The sequence below is a fragment of the Mesoplodon densirostris genome, chromosome 16, assembly GCF_025265405.1.
Source record: "Mesoplodon densirostris isolate mMesDen1 chromosome 16, mMesDen1 primary haplotype, whole genome shotgun sequence".
In the NCBI taxonomy this organism is placed as follows: domain Eukaryota; kingdom Metazoa; phylum Chordata; class Mammalia; order Artiodactyla; family Ziphiidae; genus Mesoplodon; species Mesoplodon densirostris.
Window position 1 is genome coordinate 38,050,934 of NC_082676.1, and position 13,521 is coordinate 38,064,454.

Below are 13,521 nucleotides of genomic sequence, written 5' to 3' on the forward strand. Positions count from 1 at the left end.
GATTTCTGTCATCAGTGCCCTCTGCAGCACAACCCAAGAATTCAGTGCCCGCTGGAGTTATGCCAGGCAACTCCCATTCCGTCAGGCCCCCTCCCAGGCACCACCCCCTACACCCCGGCTGAGCTTTTCCTCCCCTTCCAAGTCTCATGGGACTTTGCTCCCATTTTGGCTTTATCGGAGGACCGTTTTGTGTATCTTCACTAAGTAAACACCTGTTTGCTGGACTGATGTCCCCAGGGTCTGGCCCATGGCTTTCTCTTGGTGACCTCCCCGACCTAATTCTGGCCAAGCCGGCTTAGCCCCAGCAGAAACTGGCTGAAACTTCTGAGGTGGGGGGCAGGCTTCCTTCTCTCTTTGGCCAAAAGGGCATCACCTCCGAGACCCCTCCTCCGGCAGGGCTGGGAAGCCAGGTGATGGTGGTGAGAGATGGGGAGGGCACGTGATAGACCCAGGAGTCCGGGCCCCTCAGCTCCTTGGTCCTTAAAACTGGACCACATCAGGCCAATGTCCAGAGGCGGGTAAGGTGGATGCATGGATGGCGAGACTCTTAATAGTAATTATCAGGCCAGTGATGCAGCTGATGTGGACTCTGACAACAGTAATCATGGTGGGGCTGCTCTTTGACGTTCCCAGGACTCTATCCTCAGACCCTCTCCCTGAAGGTCGCCACCTTCCATCCAACCACCCAAGCCTGGAATGAGGGAGTCCTGGGGTGTGGGGACCCTGGTCTCCAGGCCCCAAACCTGGCTGGGCCCAGCTCCCCCCTCTAACCCCCAGGTATGTCCAGGTGTTTGCAGGCTGTGACTCAGTGTCTATCTCCCGGATGACCTCAGCACAGGCCTGGGGGCAGGGGGAAAGGGCAGTTTCCTCTGACACTGGGTCTCCAGCGTGGTGACTCAGGGGCCAAGGGCTGGGGCCTGAAAGTTCCTTTGTTGGCAGGCTCAGGAATCTAGAGAAACTGGTCAGGGGGCGGCTCCAGGGACTGAAACCCCTCCCTCGGCCCCCGCCCCTCCCGTGGAGCCATATAACTGCTCCAGTCTTTAGCCTGAGAGCTTGCGGCAGCTGTTGGCAGGAAGGAACTGGTTCTGTTACACTCTTACGCTCGCTGGGTTTGTGCCTCTGAAAGGCATCCGGAGCTGCTCCAACTGGCTTTGCCTCTGGACTTGCTGTGAAAGACCTCCCTGCGAACGCTGAGTGTTCATCCTCGGCACTTGGACACCTACAGCCTCCAGGGCCGGATCCCCACAGCCTTCCAGGTCCTAGACCCCAGCAGACGCTAAGCTATGGCTTCCATGGGGCTGCAGGTGATGGGTATCGCTCTGGCCGTGCTGGGCTGGCTGGGCGCCATACTGAGCTGCGCGCTGCCCATGTGGCGCGTGACGGCCTTCATCGGCAGCAACATCGTCACGTCCCAGACCATCTGGGAGGGCCTGTGGATGAACTGCGTGGTGCAGAGCACGGGCCAGATGCAGTGCAAGGTGTACGACTCGCTGCTGGCGCTGCCGCAGGACCTGCAGGCGGCCCGCGCCCTCATCGTCATCTGCATCATCTTGGCCGTGCTCGGCGTGCTGATCTCGGTGGTGGGCGGCAAGTGCACCAACTGCGTGGAGGATGAGAGCGCCAAGGCCAAGACCATGATTGTGGCTGGTGTGGTGTTCCTGCTGGCCGGCTTGCTGGTGTTGGTGCCCGTGTCCTGGACGGCCCACAGTGTCATCCGTGACTTCTATAACCCACTGGTGGCCTCGGGCCAGAAGCGGGAGATGGGTGCCTCGCTCTACATTGGCTGGGCCGCCTCTGGCCTGCTGATGCTCGGTGGGGCCTTGCTTTGCTGCAACTGCCCGCCCCGTACCGACAAGCCCTACTCCGCCAAGTACTCTGCGGCCCGCTCCGCCCAAGCCAGCAACTACGTGTAAGGCGCTACCGTTGACTCTTTTCCTTTCGGCTTTGTTTCTCCCTGGACTGAGCTTACTGTGACCCCAGGATGGCCCTGCCAAGCAGGGACTGAGCCAGGCCGCTGGCCAGGAGCCCTCAGCCCCTTCTGGCCCTCTCGGACATTTTCTCAAAGTCACCTCCAACACTAGCAAGGATGGATGGAAAGAGACTCCTGTACCACCCGCCTCGGAATGGCTGTGGATACAGGGGGCTGGCTCCTGCTGGCCCGGACAGCTCAGCCCTGACTTTGCTTGGGCTCTGCCTGAGTGGGTATTCAGCGGACCATGGGACTATGCCCGTGTTGATCACTGTCTCCTTCTTTGATCCTCCCCACTCCCTCTGCCAGCATCCTCTGGGTGGGTCAGCAAGCACTTGGGCTGTGCCTTGCCCATGGAAACCTGTGGCCACGAGAACGGCTGCCTTGCTCACCCACCTGCCCTTGGAGCATAGTTGCCGAGCAGAGAGTGGACAGACAGGTTTAGAGGGGAGGGGCGGAGGTGCTACAAACTGGTTTGGGTAGTGGCGGGGGAGGGGGCTACAGGTGGCCCAGGCTGCCCACACCCCTTCCTGTCCCTGCCCTGCGGGCTCCGAAGAAGGACCCCGGGCCCCTTGAGACTGGCCACCTCTGGATCCTCGCCCCTGCCAAGGTCATTGGAGAGCCTGGAGAGGCAGGGGGAATGCTCTTTCTCTGGCCCTAACCCCAGGAAGTCCTGGGGCTTTCCCCTGCTGCTACGTGGTTTCTGTTTTGTAATTTAAACTATTTGTCACGGTAATTGCTATTATTTTCTACAATAAATGGGACCTGTGCACAGGAAGACTGTATCGTTTCTGATTTCAGCTGTGGAGGTGGAGGGGAGGGCAGGGTTGGAAGCCTGGGCAGGGGGCTAGTGAGGGGCAGGACGACCGCGTGGTGGCCAGGACCAGAAGACTTACAAAACTGGTTTTGGGGAATTGTGAGACATCGAAACTGGCCCCGACCTTTGGAGTCACCTTGCTCAAGCCCTCCATTTGTCAGAGCGTAAAGCCCAGGACCTTAGGAAAGTGCTGGGAACTGTAGGAGGGCGGAAAGATGCGAACAGCCAGCCCTGGGGGATGGGCCACCTGCCCTCCCCTCCTTTTGTTCCAGCTCTGTCTGGGCCTCCAGGCTGGGCTGCTCACCCCCCAGGTCCCTTCTCCCAGCCTTTGCTCAGGCTGTCTCTGCCCTCAGCCTGGAATGTCCCTTTTCCTTTCTCCACCCTTCTGAATTCTGCTAGTCCCGAAGGCTCAGCTCTGCGCCTCCTCCTCCATGAAGCCTTCCCCTGGCTCCTGTCTGGAGGCGTTATCAGCAGCCCTGTTCACATCCCCACCTGGTGCTGGTGTGGACAGTCACCGAGGCCCTTTCACCTGCCCAGCTCTGGGGCAGCCTCCAAGCTACGCCCTGAGCCCCTCAGCTCTGCATTCCGATCCCTTTAGAGATGAGGAAACTGAATCCTGGACACGTGAAAGTGTTTGGCCAAGGCCCAGATGCGTGAGCACGGGTTCCTGGTCTGTGAGTTAGAGGGAGAGGGCCCTCCACCCTGGGAGGGGTCAGAGTCACATCTGTGGCCCTATCGTGCCTGGCACAGGGACAGCCAGGGATGGGGTCCCTCTCTGTCCTGTTTCTTCTCTTCTGTCCTCCATAGGGACAGATGTCACTCTTTGCAAGGGTGAGAAAACTGCCGAGCCAGAGTTCTGCTGCCGCTTCTGGGATTCATTTAATAGGCATAGCTCTCCTGAGGGGCAGGGTTGGTGCAGCGGCCTCGTTTTACAGGCAAAGCAGAGGAGGCCCGACGAAGGGCCTGGCGAGGCCTCATGGAGGGCCGGAGGCCAGCTGGGGGCTAGGCACTGGGCCTCACTCCCTCAGCCCGGGCTGCCTCCTGCTTTCGGTACAGATAGACGATGCCGGAGGTGAAGCTGTCGCTGTCAGAGGCACCAGGCCCCACCTCGAGCTCGGAGGTGGCCAGTTCCCACTGGTCCACAGGCCAGGCCACCAGGCGTTCCCAAGCCCCGGCCTGCTCCAGCCTGGCCAGGGTGGCCTCCAGCGCCTCTTTGTAACGCAGGTTGGATGGGTTGGTCCTGGTGGTCAGACACAGCAGCCCACCTGGGGAGGGGTGGGGAAGGAGCAGGTGAGTGGGAGAGGGGCAGGAGCCAGGGACAGGAAGGTTGTCCCCTTCCTGCTCACATCCTCAAGGGAGGAAGTTCTCCCAGCTTTGTCCCCGGGCCAGCCTTTCCCATCTCCAAGCCCCTGGTGCTCACTGATCCCTCCTCCAGGAATACCCTCTGCTTCCTCAGCTTACTGGCCTCCTACACACCTTTCAAGGCCCGAGTGTCCTTTATGCTGGGAATTTTTGGCTGAATCCCCTTGACTGAGGGGGCTCCCTTCTCACTGTTCACCCAGCCCCTCTGCTGGAGGGTACGGCTGTGTCTGAATGCTCATGGGCTTTGGACCTTGGGCAACTCCTTCACCTCTTGGAGCTTCAGTTTCCCAGCTTGCAGGGATGGTTACCCTGTCTCACAGGAAGGCCAGCACAGTCAGTAAGCACTGGCTGAATGAATGAATGACCTTGTCACTCCAGGTCTTCTCCAGGCACCTAGCGTATGCCCAGTGCGGGCTCAGATATACCCAGGAGAGACAGGAGTCTGGAAGGCCTCCCGGAGGAGGAGGTAAGGAGAAGCAGGGTGCTACTGGCGGAGAGGGGCTTTGTGAGAGGAAAGGCTCTGAAGCAGGGGAGCCTGTGACATGTGGGCAGGCAGTCTGGTGGCTGAGGGGACTGGCAAACACAGGCTGGGCGAGGAGGTCTGGTCCTTACTGGTTCAGGTGATGGGAGTTTCCTGTCCTCCTGAGCCTGATCACTACCTCTCTCTCTGATGCCACCAATGTCCCTGCATCTGTCAGCCTCTGTGGTTCCCTGAGGATGAGGCCTGCCTAGACCTGCCTTGACTTAGCCAAAGCCCCTGCTGAGCCCAGCAGGGGTGAAGGGGCAGGGAGCAGATGCAATCTTGCTGTGATGGGGCACCTTCGGGGCTTCTAGATCCTGTCCTGCAGCCAGGTCTGAGCTTCGTGATCCTCACACTCCACCACTCTCCTTTCTACGTGGGACTTCGCTTAGGCTGTGTTCCTGCATGGACTACCCCATTCCAGCTATCCCAAATGCCTCTCTTCTCTGAATTCTCAGGGCATGGAGCACCCACAGCCTTGTGGGCCCACCTCGGGCTTGGTCTTTTTCCCCTGGCCCCTTTCCGGGGCACGTGGGTTGGGTGTGTACCTTCTCCCCAGGGCAGAAGCAAGCACGGGGCAAGGCACACAGTAGCAGCACAGTAAACACAACCCTCACCTGCACATCAGCCCCACTTGTGGAGTTTATAGAAAAGCACTCACATCTATCATCTCACCTGAGCAGCCCCATTTCACAGATGAGGAAACTGAGGTCATGCAAGAGAAAGAGACTCCTCCTAAGTTAGTGGGGAAGCTGGAAGATGAGGGAACTAAACGGAGCCCCTACTATGTGCCAGGACTGAAACACAGGCCTTACAGACACTACTTGACCCAATTCTCACTGCAATCCTACGGGGAAAGGACTGTGCCACTCTGCTTACTGATGAGGAAACAGAGGCTGGAGAGGAGAGTGGAATTGTTTCCGGTTTCCCAGTGGATAAGAGGCAAGCTGGCAACCTGCCTGCCCTGCCCGTTTGCCTGGGTGTTGATGGTGGCAGCTGAGGCCGAGCCTGGGCCGGCAGCTGTGGCTGGGATGCTAGGCTGTGTGACCCTGGGCATAACCCTACTCTCGCTTGGCCTGAGGCTTTCTGAGGCTTGTGTCTGTGGGTGTGGAAAAGGGAAGGTGCCTGCGTGTGGCTGGATGGGCTGCTTCTCACCTGGCTTGGTAACCCGCAGGAGCTCAGGTACGGCACTGCAGGGCACCTGGCCGTCACTGAGGGCGCCCACCGTCAGCACCGCGTCGAAGGTCCCTGTGTGGAGGTGCGGATGTGGTGCGGTGGTTTGTCTTCAGTGTGGCCTCAGACCACACTGGAGGATGGTGCGCATGATGGCGCCTGGGGAGGGGCCAGGCCTGCCACTGGTGTCTGTGGGACCCAGATCCCGTGGGGGATATGGCAGATGTGGCCCAGTCCTGGACTGAGGTCAGATCATGGGACGGAAGTTTCAGAAAAAGCGTCTCAGTGAGGGATTGGGGGGCTCGAAAAGAGAATAGGACTCAGTGTGGGAGGGGGCTTGTGGAGGGCTAGGCAAGGGGGATGGAGTCTTGGCAAAAGAAAGGGGCTCCGTCAGGTGGGCTTGGTCAGAGGGTGTGCCTTGGGGTGCTGAAGGGGGAGGGGGAGTACCTTCAGAGCTGGGTAGAGGCTCCTGACCCAGGGTGCAGAGGCTGAGGCACTGGTAGAGGCCACGGGCCCGGGCCTGTTCCAGCATCCCTGGGCTCCCATCCACCCCATGCAGCTGGAGGAAGCCCCGAGCCTGCAGCTGGGGTGGGGGGACCCAGTCACAATTCATACCTGCCACCTCTCAGTTAGGTCCCCGCACCTCGGGGAGGACAGTGGTCCCTGCAGTGGATGTAGCCCAAGTGTTTGGAACCAGTGAGTCTGAGCAGGGAGGCGGGGATCTGGGGCCTGGGGTAGTAGGAATTTTGAGCAAGTGGGGGCTGAAGGGAGGGCAGGGGATCTAGGGTGGTCTCACCTCTGCAGCCACTAGGCCAGTACCACAGGCCACGTCCAGGATCAGGGCAGCATGGGGTGGACCTGGAAGGGCTTGGGTGAGGCAGTCCACTGCGAGCTGGGGAGCGCGGTACTGCAGGGCGGCCACGTCCTGGGGACAGAGTGCTGCACCAACTGCCACCCCGTGCCCCAGTGTTTGGGGGACCTCCTTTTGGGTGGTCTAGAAGTCAGCCCGGCCAAGCTGTGTGTGTTGGGGGCCCAGGGCCTGCTGGGACTACAGTGAGGGGAGAACCAGGTATGAGGTGCTTTCCTCTGTCAAGGGGCAGGGACTGGAGAGTAGCCGTCAGCCCACTGCTGGGGTCTTTTCTGTAGGCCTTGGCATGGCTCTCTGCTTAGTTCATAGGGACCCCTCAGTGGCACCTCCGCCTGGACTGCAGTCCCAGGGTGGGGACGTCTTGGCCCCTGATCTCTAGGGTCTGCCAGTCTGGAAGATGGGGCTGGTGAGAGGGCAGGGCCACTGTGGATGCACTGAAGAGGAGCCAGTCCCAGAAGAGACAGGACTGCAGGGCTGCACCCAGGTCTTACTTCCCTCTCACATTCGTTGCCCTGGGATGATGCAAGGCTCACTATTCCGGCTTTACAGACACGAAAACTGAGGCCGGGCGAGCGGATGGAAGCAGAGGTGAGGACCCGGCCGGTTTACCTGGTCATAGTCCGGAGCCCATTGGTCATAGAAGTGAAGCTTGTGGGCCAGGTCGGTGATGCCATGCGAAGCCCCCACTCGCGCCCGCACCTCGGGCAGGCTCCGGCCCTCTTCCAGAGCCATCCTCCTGTGGGACACGGCTTCCGTGTCCTGAAGCCCACCTCAGTCTCACCTCCCTCCCACCCATCATGCGCAGCAGAGGAGGCTGTCAGGAGGGGGCCTCTCCCGGCCACCGGCACAATGCAATCCCATTTCCCTGGGGGTGGGGGTGGGAACACTGAGCGCAGGGAGGACGAGGCTGGACACCTGGGGGCTCAGGGCTGCTGGAAGGGGTGTTCCCCGCGGCGGGAGGGAGGACCTGCCCCACCTCCTTGTCGGCCACCGCGAGCGGGATTCCAGGGCGGAAGGGCCCCTTGGCGGTAGGGGTTCAGAACTCACCACCAATCTGATCCGCCAGCGGGGTGGGTGGGCGCTGGAACTCGCGGAAGGGCCTGTACGCGAGCCTGGCCACGCCCCCACCTCCCTCGATGATTGGTTTTCTGCTAAGAGAAAATGCCCAATCAGAGGAAAGCGCTGGCAACTCGCCCCCACCTCCACCACCAGCCAATGAGTTCAAAGTTCTTGGCCCGCCTTCAGTCCGGGAAGATCCCAGGATCTTGTTGAGAACTTTGGAAGGTATCTGGGTTGAGTAATGTTCTCTGTGCCCTCCGGACTCCTGACGTCCTTTATGCTTCTCCAAAGCATGAGCTTTTAGGCATCAGCCTTTATTTTTAGAACAGTCACCAAGATCCATGCAAGACTGTCCAGTAGAACTTTCTTTGGTGATGGAAATGTTTTATAAATACACGCTGTTCAAGTGGCTGCTGAGCGCTTGAAATGTGCCTAGTGCTGCTGAAAACAAACATAAGTTGGGACTTGAAGCGAGTCGCACTTCAGATGGGACTTGAACCCACCATCTCTGGCTTAGGAGGGGACTTGAACCCACAATCTCCCTGGTGAAATCACATACCTGGTCTCAGGACTTAATGAAGCTCAGGTTCTTTATGTGTTGTTGCGGAAGGAATTCAGCAAGAGGCAAAGTGATAGGTAAAAAGTAGACTTACTGAGAGTGATACATACTCCACAGACAGAGTGTGGGCCATCTCAGAAAGTGACAGGTTGCCCTGAAATATGGGGAGGTTAGTTTTTTTGGGCTGGATAATTTCACACGCTAATGAGTAGGGGGAATAGTCTAACTATCTTGGAGAAGGGGTGCGGATTTAATAGTTGTGCCCTGCCCCCTTCCTTCCTGTCTCAGCACTGAGGAATGAATTTTAAAATTTATTTAAATAATTGAAACAGCCATCTGTGGCTAGTGGCCTCCGAGTTGGACAGAGCAGGGAGACTTGCTACTCAAAGTATGGTCCACAGACTTGCAGCACCTGCGTCAGCATCATTAGCTTGGGTTGCTCCAGGGGAGGACCTTAGGGGAAATGCAATTGTTAGAAATGCAAATTTGTTACAAATGCAAATTCTTGAGTCTTATCCCAGGCCTATCGAATCTGAATCTGATTGTGGGGGGATGGAGTGGTCATAGGGCCCAGGGATCTGCTTTTTAACAAACTCTCCGGGTGATTTCTATGCAGCTGAATTTTCAGAAGCACTAGCCTAGAGAACCCTCGTAGGGGATCGAAGTGTGGGCAGGCAGTTTGGGAGACTGTTGCGGTTAGCCAGGCAGGAGATTCATGTGCAGGGTTGATGGTGCCATTCATAGTGGGGGAACCCAGGAAGAGGAGTAGGTTTGGGGTGAAGAGGATACTAACAGTTTGGGAATGTTGACTTTGAGATGTGTACTTGAAGATGTCTACTTGATGCCAGAGTCTTGAGCTCAGGAGAGAAGCCAGGCTGGAGACAGATTCAAGGTCATGAGTACAACCTGTGGTGACTGAAGCATCTGGCACAGGTGAGATTGCTCAGAGAAGAGAAAGGGGAGGGGAGAGGCCTCAGGATCCAGCTTGAGGACCTCCAACACTTCAGTGTGGCAGAGTGTAAGGAGATCGGTTAACACCCCAGAGAAAGAGACAGGAATGGTTTTCTGGACAGAAGAGAAGCCATTTTGGCCTAAGCCATTTTGTGATCTAAGCCTGGCCACAATGCTTGCCCTTGAACAGGTCTCAGTAACCAGTGATCTTAAAGGAACAAAGGAATGCAGGAACAGGGAAAAGGCAGTGAGACAATAGTGCAGTGATCAAGCAGAGTCCTAGTTCATCCTCAAAGGATATACATCATAATATATCTTTGAGTTCTGTGCGAACTAAGGCCCCCACCCAAGTGGAGGACGATGATGATGTTGATCCTCCTGACTTCAGTCAACTAAAGCTTGGACTCTGTGGGCCTTTGCTCCAATTCTATGCTGAATTCTCCTCTGCTCAGGCCCCTTCATGAATATGCATATACAGTTAGCTTAAAACTTCCCCAGTTTTGCCGTTCAGGGAGGTGCTGCTTTGGGAAAGATCCCAGGTGTCCTCCTTACTTGCTGCAGGTAATGAATCCTTCCTTCTTCCTATCTTTGGCTTGGTTGTGTCTTTTGTCTCAACACCCACCAAGAGGTGAACCCAGTTTTCAGGTAACAAGAGGAGCGTCTAGCAGTGTTGAAGAAAACCCCGAGAAAGTAAGGATGCCAAGAACAGAGTGTTTCAAAAAGATGGGGGAAAAAAAAAAAAAAAGGACTTTCCTGGTGGTCCAGTGGTTAAGACTCGGTGCTCCCAATGCAGGGAGCACAGGTTTGACCCCTGGTTAACGAACTAAGATCCTACATGCCACATGGTGTTGTCAAAAAAAAAAAAAAAAAATCTGCTAAACAAAAAGATGGGGGACGGCCAACATTGCCCAATGTGCTGGTAGGTGGTGTAAAATGAGGCTGAAGAATTGAGCACTGGATGTAGGGGCATGGAGACCTTTGGTGGCTGAGGTAGACCCTGATAGTGCACACTAGTTACCAAGTTTGCCTCTTGTCCCTGAGTTAGACTACACATCCCAGCTTCCCTTACCTGTAGGTGTGGCCGAGTGGCCAAATTCAGGCCAATAGACTGTGGGTGGTGGTGAAGTGCTCCATTTACAGACCTGGACCATAAACGCCTCCTATAAGATCCTCTATGGAGAGGGCTCCAAGCACCCAGAGGAGAGTGGGTCTGTAGATGGAGGAGTCTGGAGCCCTAAATGATTGTGTGGAGCCATGCCCTCTCCACCAACCTGCACTGCACTGTAACATGGACAAAAATAACTTTCATAGTGTTAGGCTACTGAGATTTTAGGATTTGTCTATTACAATAGCTATTGTCATTTCCCTTAATGACCTTGGCAAGAGCAGTTTTGGGGGAGCAGAGGGAGTGGGAGAGACCCAGATTTCAGCTGTTATCTGTGTAGGGGAGCAAAACTTGCCACACCAAAATGTCTCTTTGGCATGTAGATTATGTTGAGCTGGAAATGATGACGGCCAAAAAGACTCAGAAAGAAACTTAAAAAAATAAATCTATTTTGTTGAAGTATAGTTGATTTACAATGTTGTGTTAATTTCTGCTGTACATCAAAGTGATTCAGTTATATGTATATACACACACACACACACACACACACACATATGTTCTTTTCCAGATTCTTTTCCATTATGGTTTATCACAGGATATTGAATATAGTTGCCTGTGCTATAGATTGTGGGTGGTGGTGAAGTGCTCCATTTACAGACCTGGACCATAAACACCTCCTATAAATCCTCTATGGAGTGGGCTCCAAGGATCTTGTTGTTTATCCATTCTATATATAATAGTTTACGTCTGCAAATCCCAAACTCCCAACCCATTCCTCCCCTCCCCCTGTCCCCCTTGGCAACCACAAGTCTGTTCTCTATGTCTGTGAGTCTGTTTCTGTTTTGTAGATAAGTTCATTTGTGTCATATTTGAGATTCCACATATAAGCGATATCATATGGTATTTGTCTTTCCCTTAATGAAACAGTAGGGAAGGGGGCAGGGCACAACCTTTAAAAGAATGACATAGCCATTGAGGATATGACACAAACTGGTTAGAACCAACTAGGTTCAAGATGGCAGAAGGGGCTTCCCTGGTGGTGCAGTTGTTGAGAGTCCGCCTGCCGATGCAGGGGACTTGGGTTTGTGCCCCGGTCCGGGAGGATCCCACATGCCTCAGAGTGGCTGGGCCCGTGGGCCATGGCCACTGAGCCTGCGTGTCCGGAGCCTGTGCTCCGCAACGGGAGAGGCCACAGCAGTGAGAGGCCCGCGTACCGCAAAAAAAAAAAAAAAGATGGCAAGATTCGACTACCAGTAGAACTTGAGCCTCACTATATACTCATTGTAATTCATTAGCATATGCTAAATGACACTTCCACAGGCACCATGACAGTTCTGAGGCCAACCATAAAAGAAAAGTGAGTGGGGCCCAATTCCTGGAAATCTCCTCCCTTTCTCCAAAATAGTTGGAATAATCCTCCCACTCATTAGCCTGTGAAATTACCCAGCCCATAAAAACTAACCATGCCATGTTTCAGGGCCTCTCACCTTCTGACATGGCGCACGCGCTGTCTGTGGAGTGTGTTTCTCTCTAAATAAATCCACTTCTTACCTATCACTTTGTCTCTCACTGAATTCTTTCTGCGACGAGACATGACATCAAGAACTTGAGCTTTATTAAGTCCTGAAACCAGGTGTGTGATCTCAATTAAAAGACAGTGGGGGGCTTCCCTGGTGGCGCAGTGGTTGAGAGTCTGCCTGCCGATGCAGGGGACACGGGTTCGTGTCCCCGTCCAGGAAGATCCCGCATGCTGCAGAGTGGCTGGGCACGTGAGCCATGGCCGCTGAGCCTGCGCGTCCGGAGCCTGTGCTCCGCAACGGGAGAGGCCACAGCAGTGAGAGGCTACAGTGGGTTCTGGCTGGGTTAGAGTCCCAGCCCATGGGTTCAAGTTCCAATCTGAGTTTAGGCTGGGTTTGAGTCCCGGCACCTGGGTTCAAGTCCCAATCCGAGGTGCACAGTTTCATTGACTCAGAAAGAAACTTTGACCTTCCCCCTTACTGCCTAAATCATTTAGATAGAGGGGCTGTTCCTGGAATAGAGCTATCACCAGAGGCATCTGCAAAGAATGTGGGCGAGGTGTGGTGGGAGGAAATTCTAGGAGGGGTCTAGAGATCAGAGTCCACTCTGTATCCCATTGTCTCTGCTTGGTTCAGGAACATCTGTTTACCAAACATTTACTTTTCTATCTGTGTCAACTGCCTTCCTCCTTTCTGAAATTCCAACCCCCCACCCTAACATCCTCCTTTGTCTTTAGCTGAAGATGATATTTAAGGTGAGTGTTTCTGCCATTTTGGCAAGTTAATCAGTTTTCCTGGGTCTCTTCCATGAATGAATGTTATTACATTTTGTTTGGTTTTCTCCTCTTAATCTGTCTCATGTCAATTTAATTCTTAGGTCAGCCAGGAGAACCTAGAAGGGTAGAGGAAAATTTCTCCCTCCCCTGAAACCGAATCCCCCTGAAACTGAGCTCTCCTGCCAAGTTTATGATTAACCTCTATCCAAAACGTTATTCTCTTTCTTGTCCTGCACCTGTTCCCCTCAGGATTGAGGAGTATCAAGGTAAAGGGGGGAATGAAACCCTCCTGAGTACAAAAGCCTCTCTGTGTTGCCCAGTTCCTGTTTATAGAAAACGGCTTTTGTCTCTTAGGCCTTCTCTGAGTTCCAAAGAGCAGGCACAAGCATTACTTATTAGGGAAGTGAGGGAATGCGGAAACAAAGAAAAAGCAATTAAGTGAGAAAATGACAGTAATTCAGTGATAAAGCAGACTCCTAGTTCCTCTTCAAGGAATATATTGACATAACCGTCTGACACATACCTTGGTGTTGTTCTGCAGGAAGTAAGGCCCTCACCAAGGTGGAGGATGGTGACTACATGCTGAGTATAATCAGTAGATCCCAAACCAGTTGGTCAGAACCGGAAGGTTGATGATGTTCCTGGAACACCATCCTGTTACCTCACTACCAACCAACCAGAAGAAAATCATGCACTCTGCAGCCCTCACCCCAAGCGTTGCCTTTAAAAACCCTTCCCTGAGGACCGTCGGGAGGTTCAGGTGTTTTGAGCACAAGCCACACATTCTCCTTGCTGGGCTCTGCAATACACGCTGTACTTTCCTTGACCACAACTCCTTGTCAGTA

At 54.7% G+C, this 13,521-nt stretch overlaps 2 protein-coding genes across 2 annotated transcripts; one reads left to right on the forward strand and one right to left on the reverse strand.

The window, feature by feature from the left end:
- Positions 1-1,111: 1,111 nt before the first annotated feature.
- CLDN4 (claudin 4) lies at positions 1,112-2,127 on the forward strand. Its single transcript, XM_060078545.1, has one exon. It carries the CDS (start codon positions 1,284-1,286, stop codon positions 1,911-1,913), a length of 630 nt encoding a protein of 209 aa, XP_059934528.1. The 5' UTR covers positions 1,112-1,283; the 3' UTR covers positions 1,914-2,127.
- A 633-nt stretch (positions 2,128-2,760) lies between these two features.
- Positions 2,761-7,750, reverse strand: METTL27 (methyltransferase like 27). The gene is given in 6 exon segments (XM_060078544.1): positions 2,761-3,929; positions 3,931-4,051; positions 5,824-5,916; positions 6,289-6,424; positions 6,638-6,766; positions 7,319-7,750. Coding segments are annotated over 6 exon segments (729 nt in total). The 5' UTR covers positions 7,442-7,750; the 3' UTR covers positions 2,761-3,802.
- Positions 7,751-13,521: the final 5,771 nt, after the last annotated feature.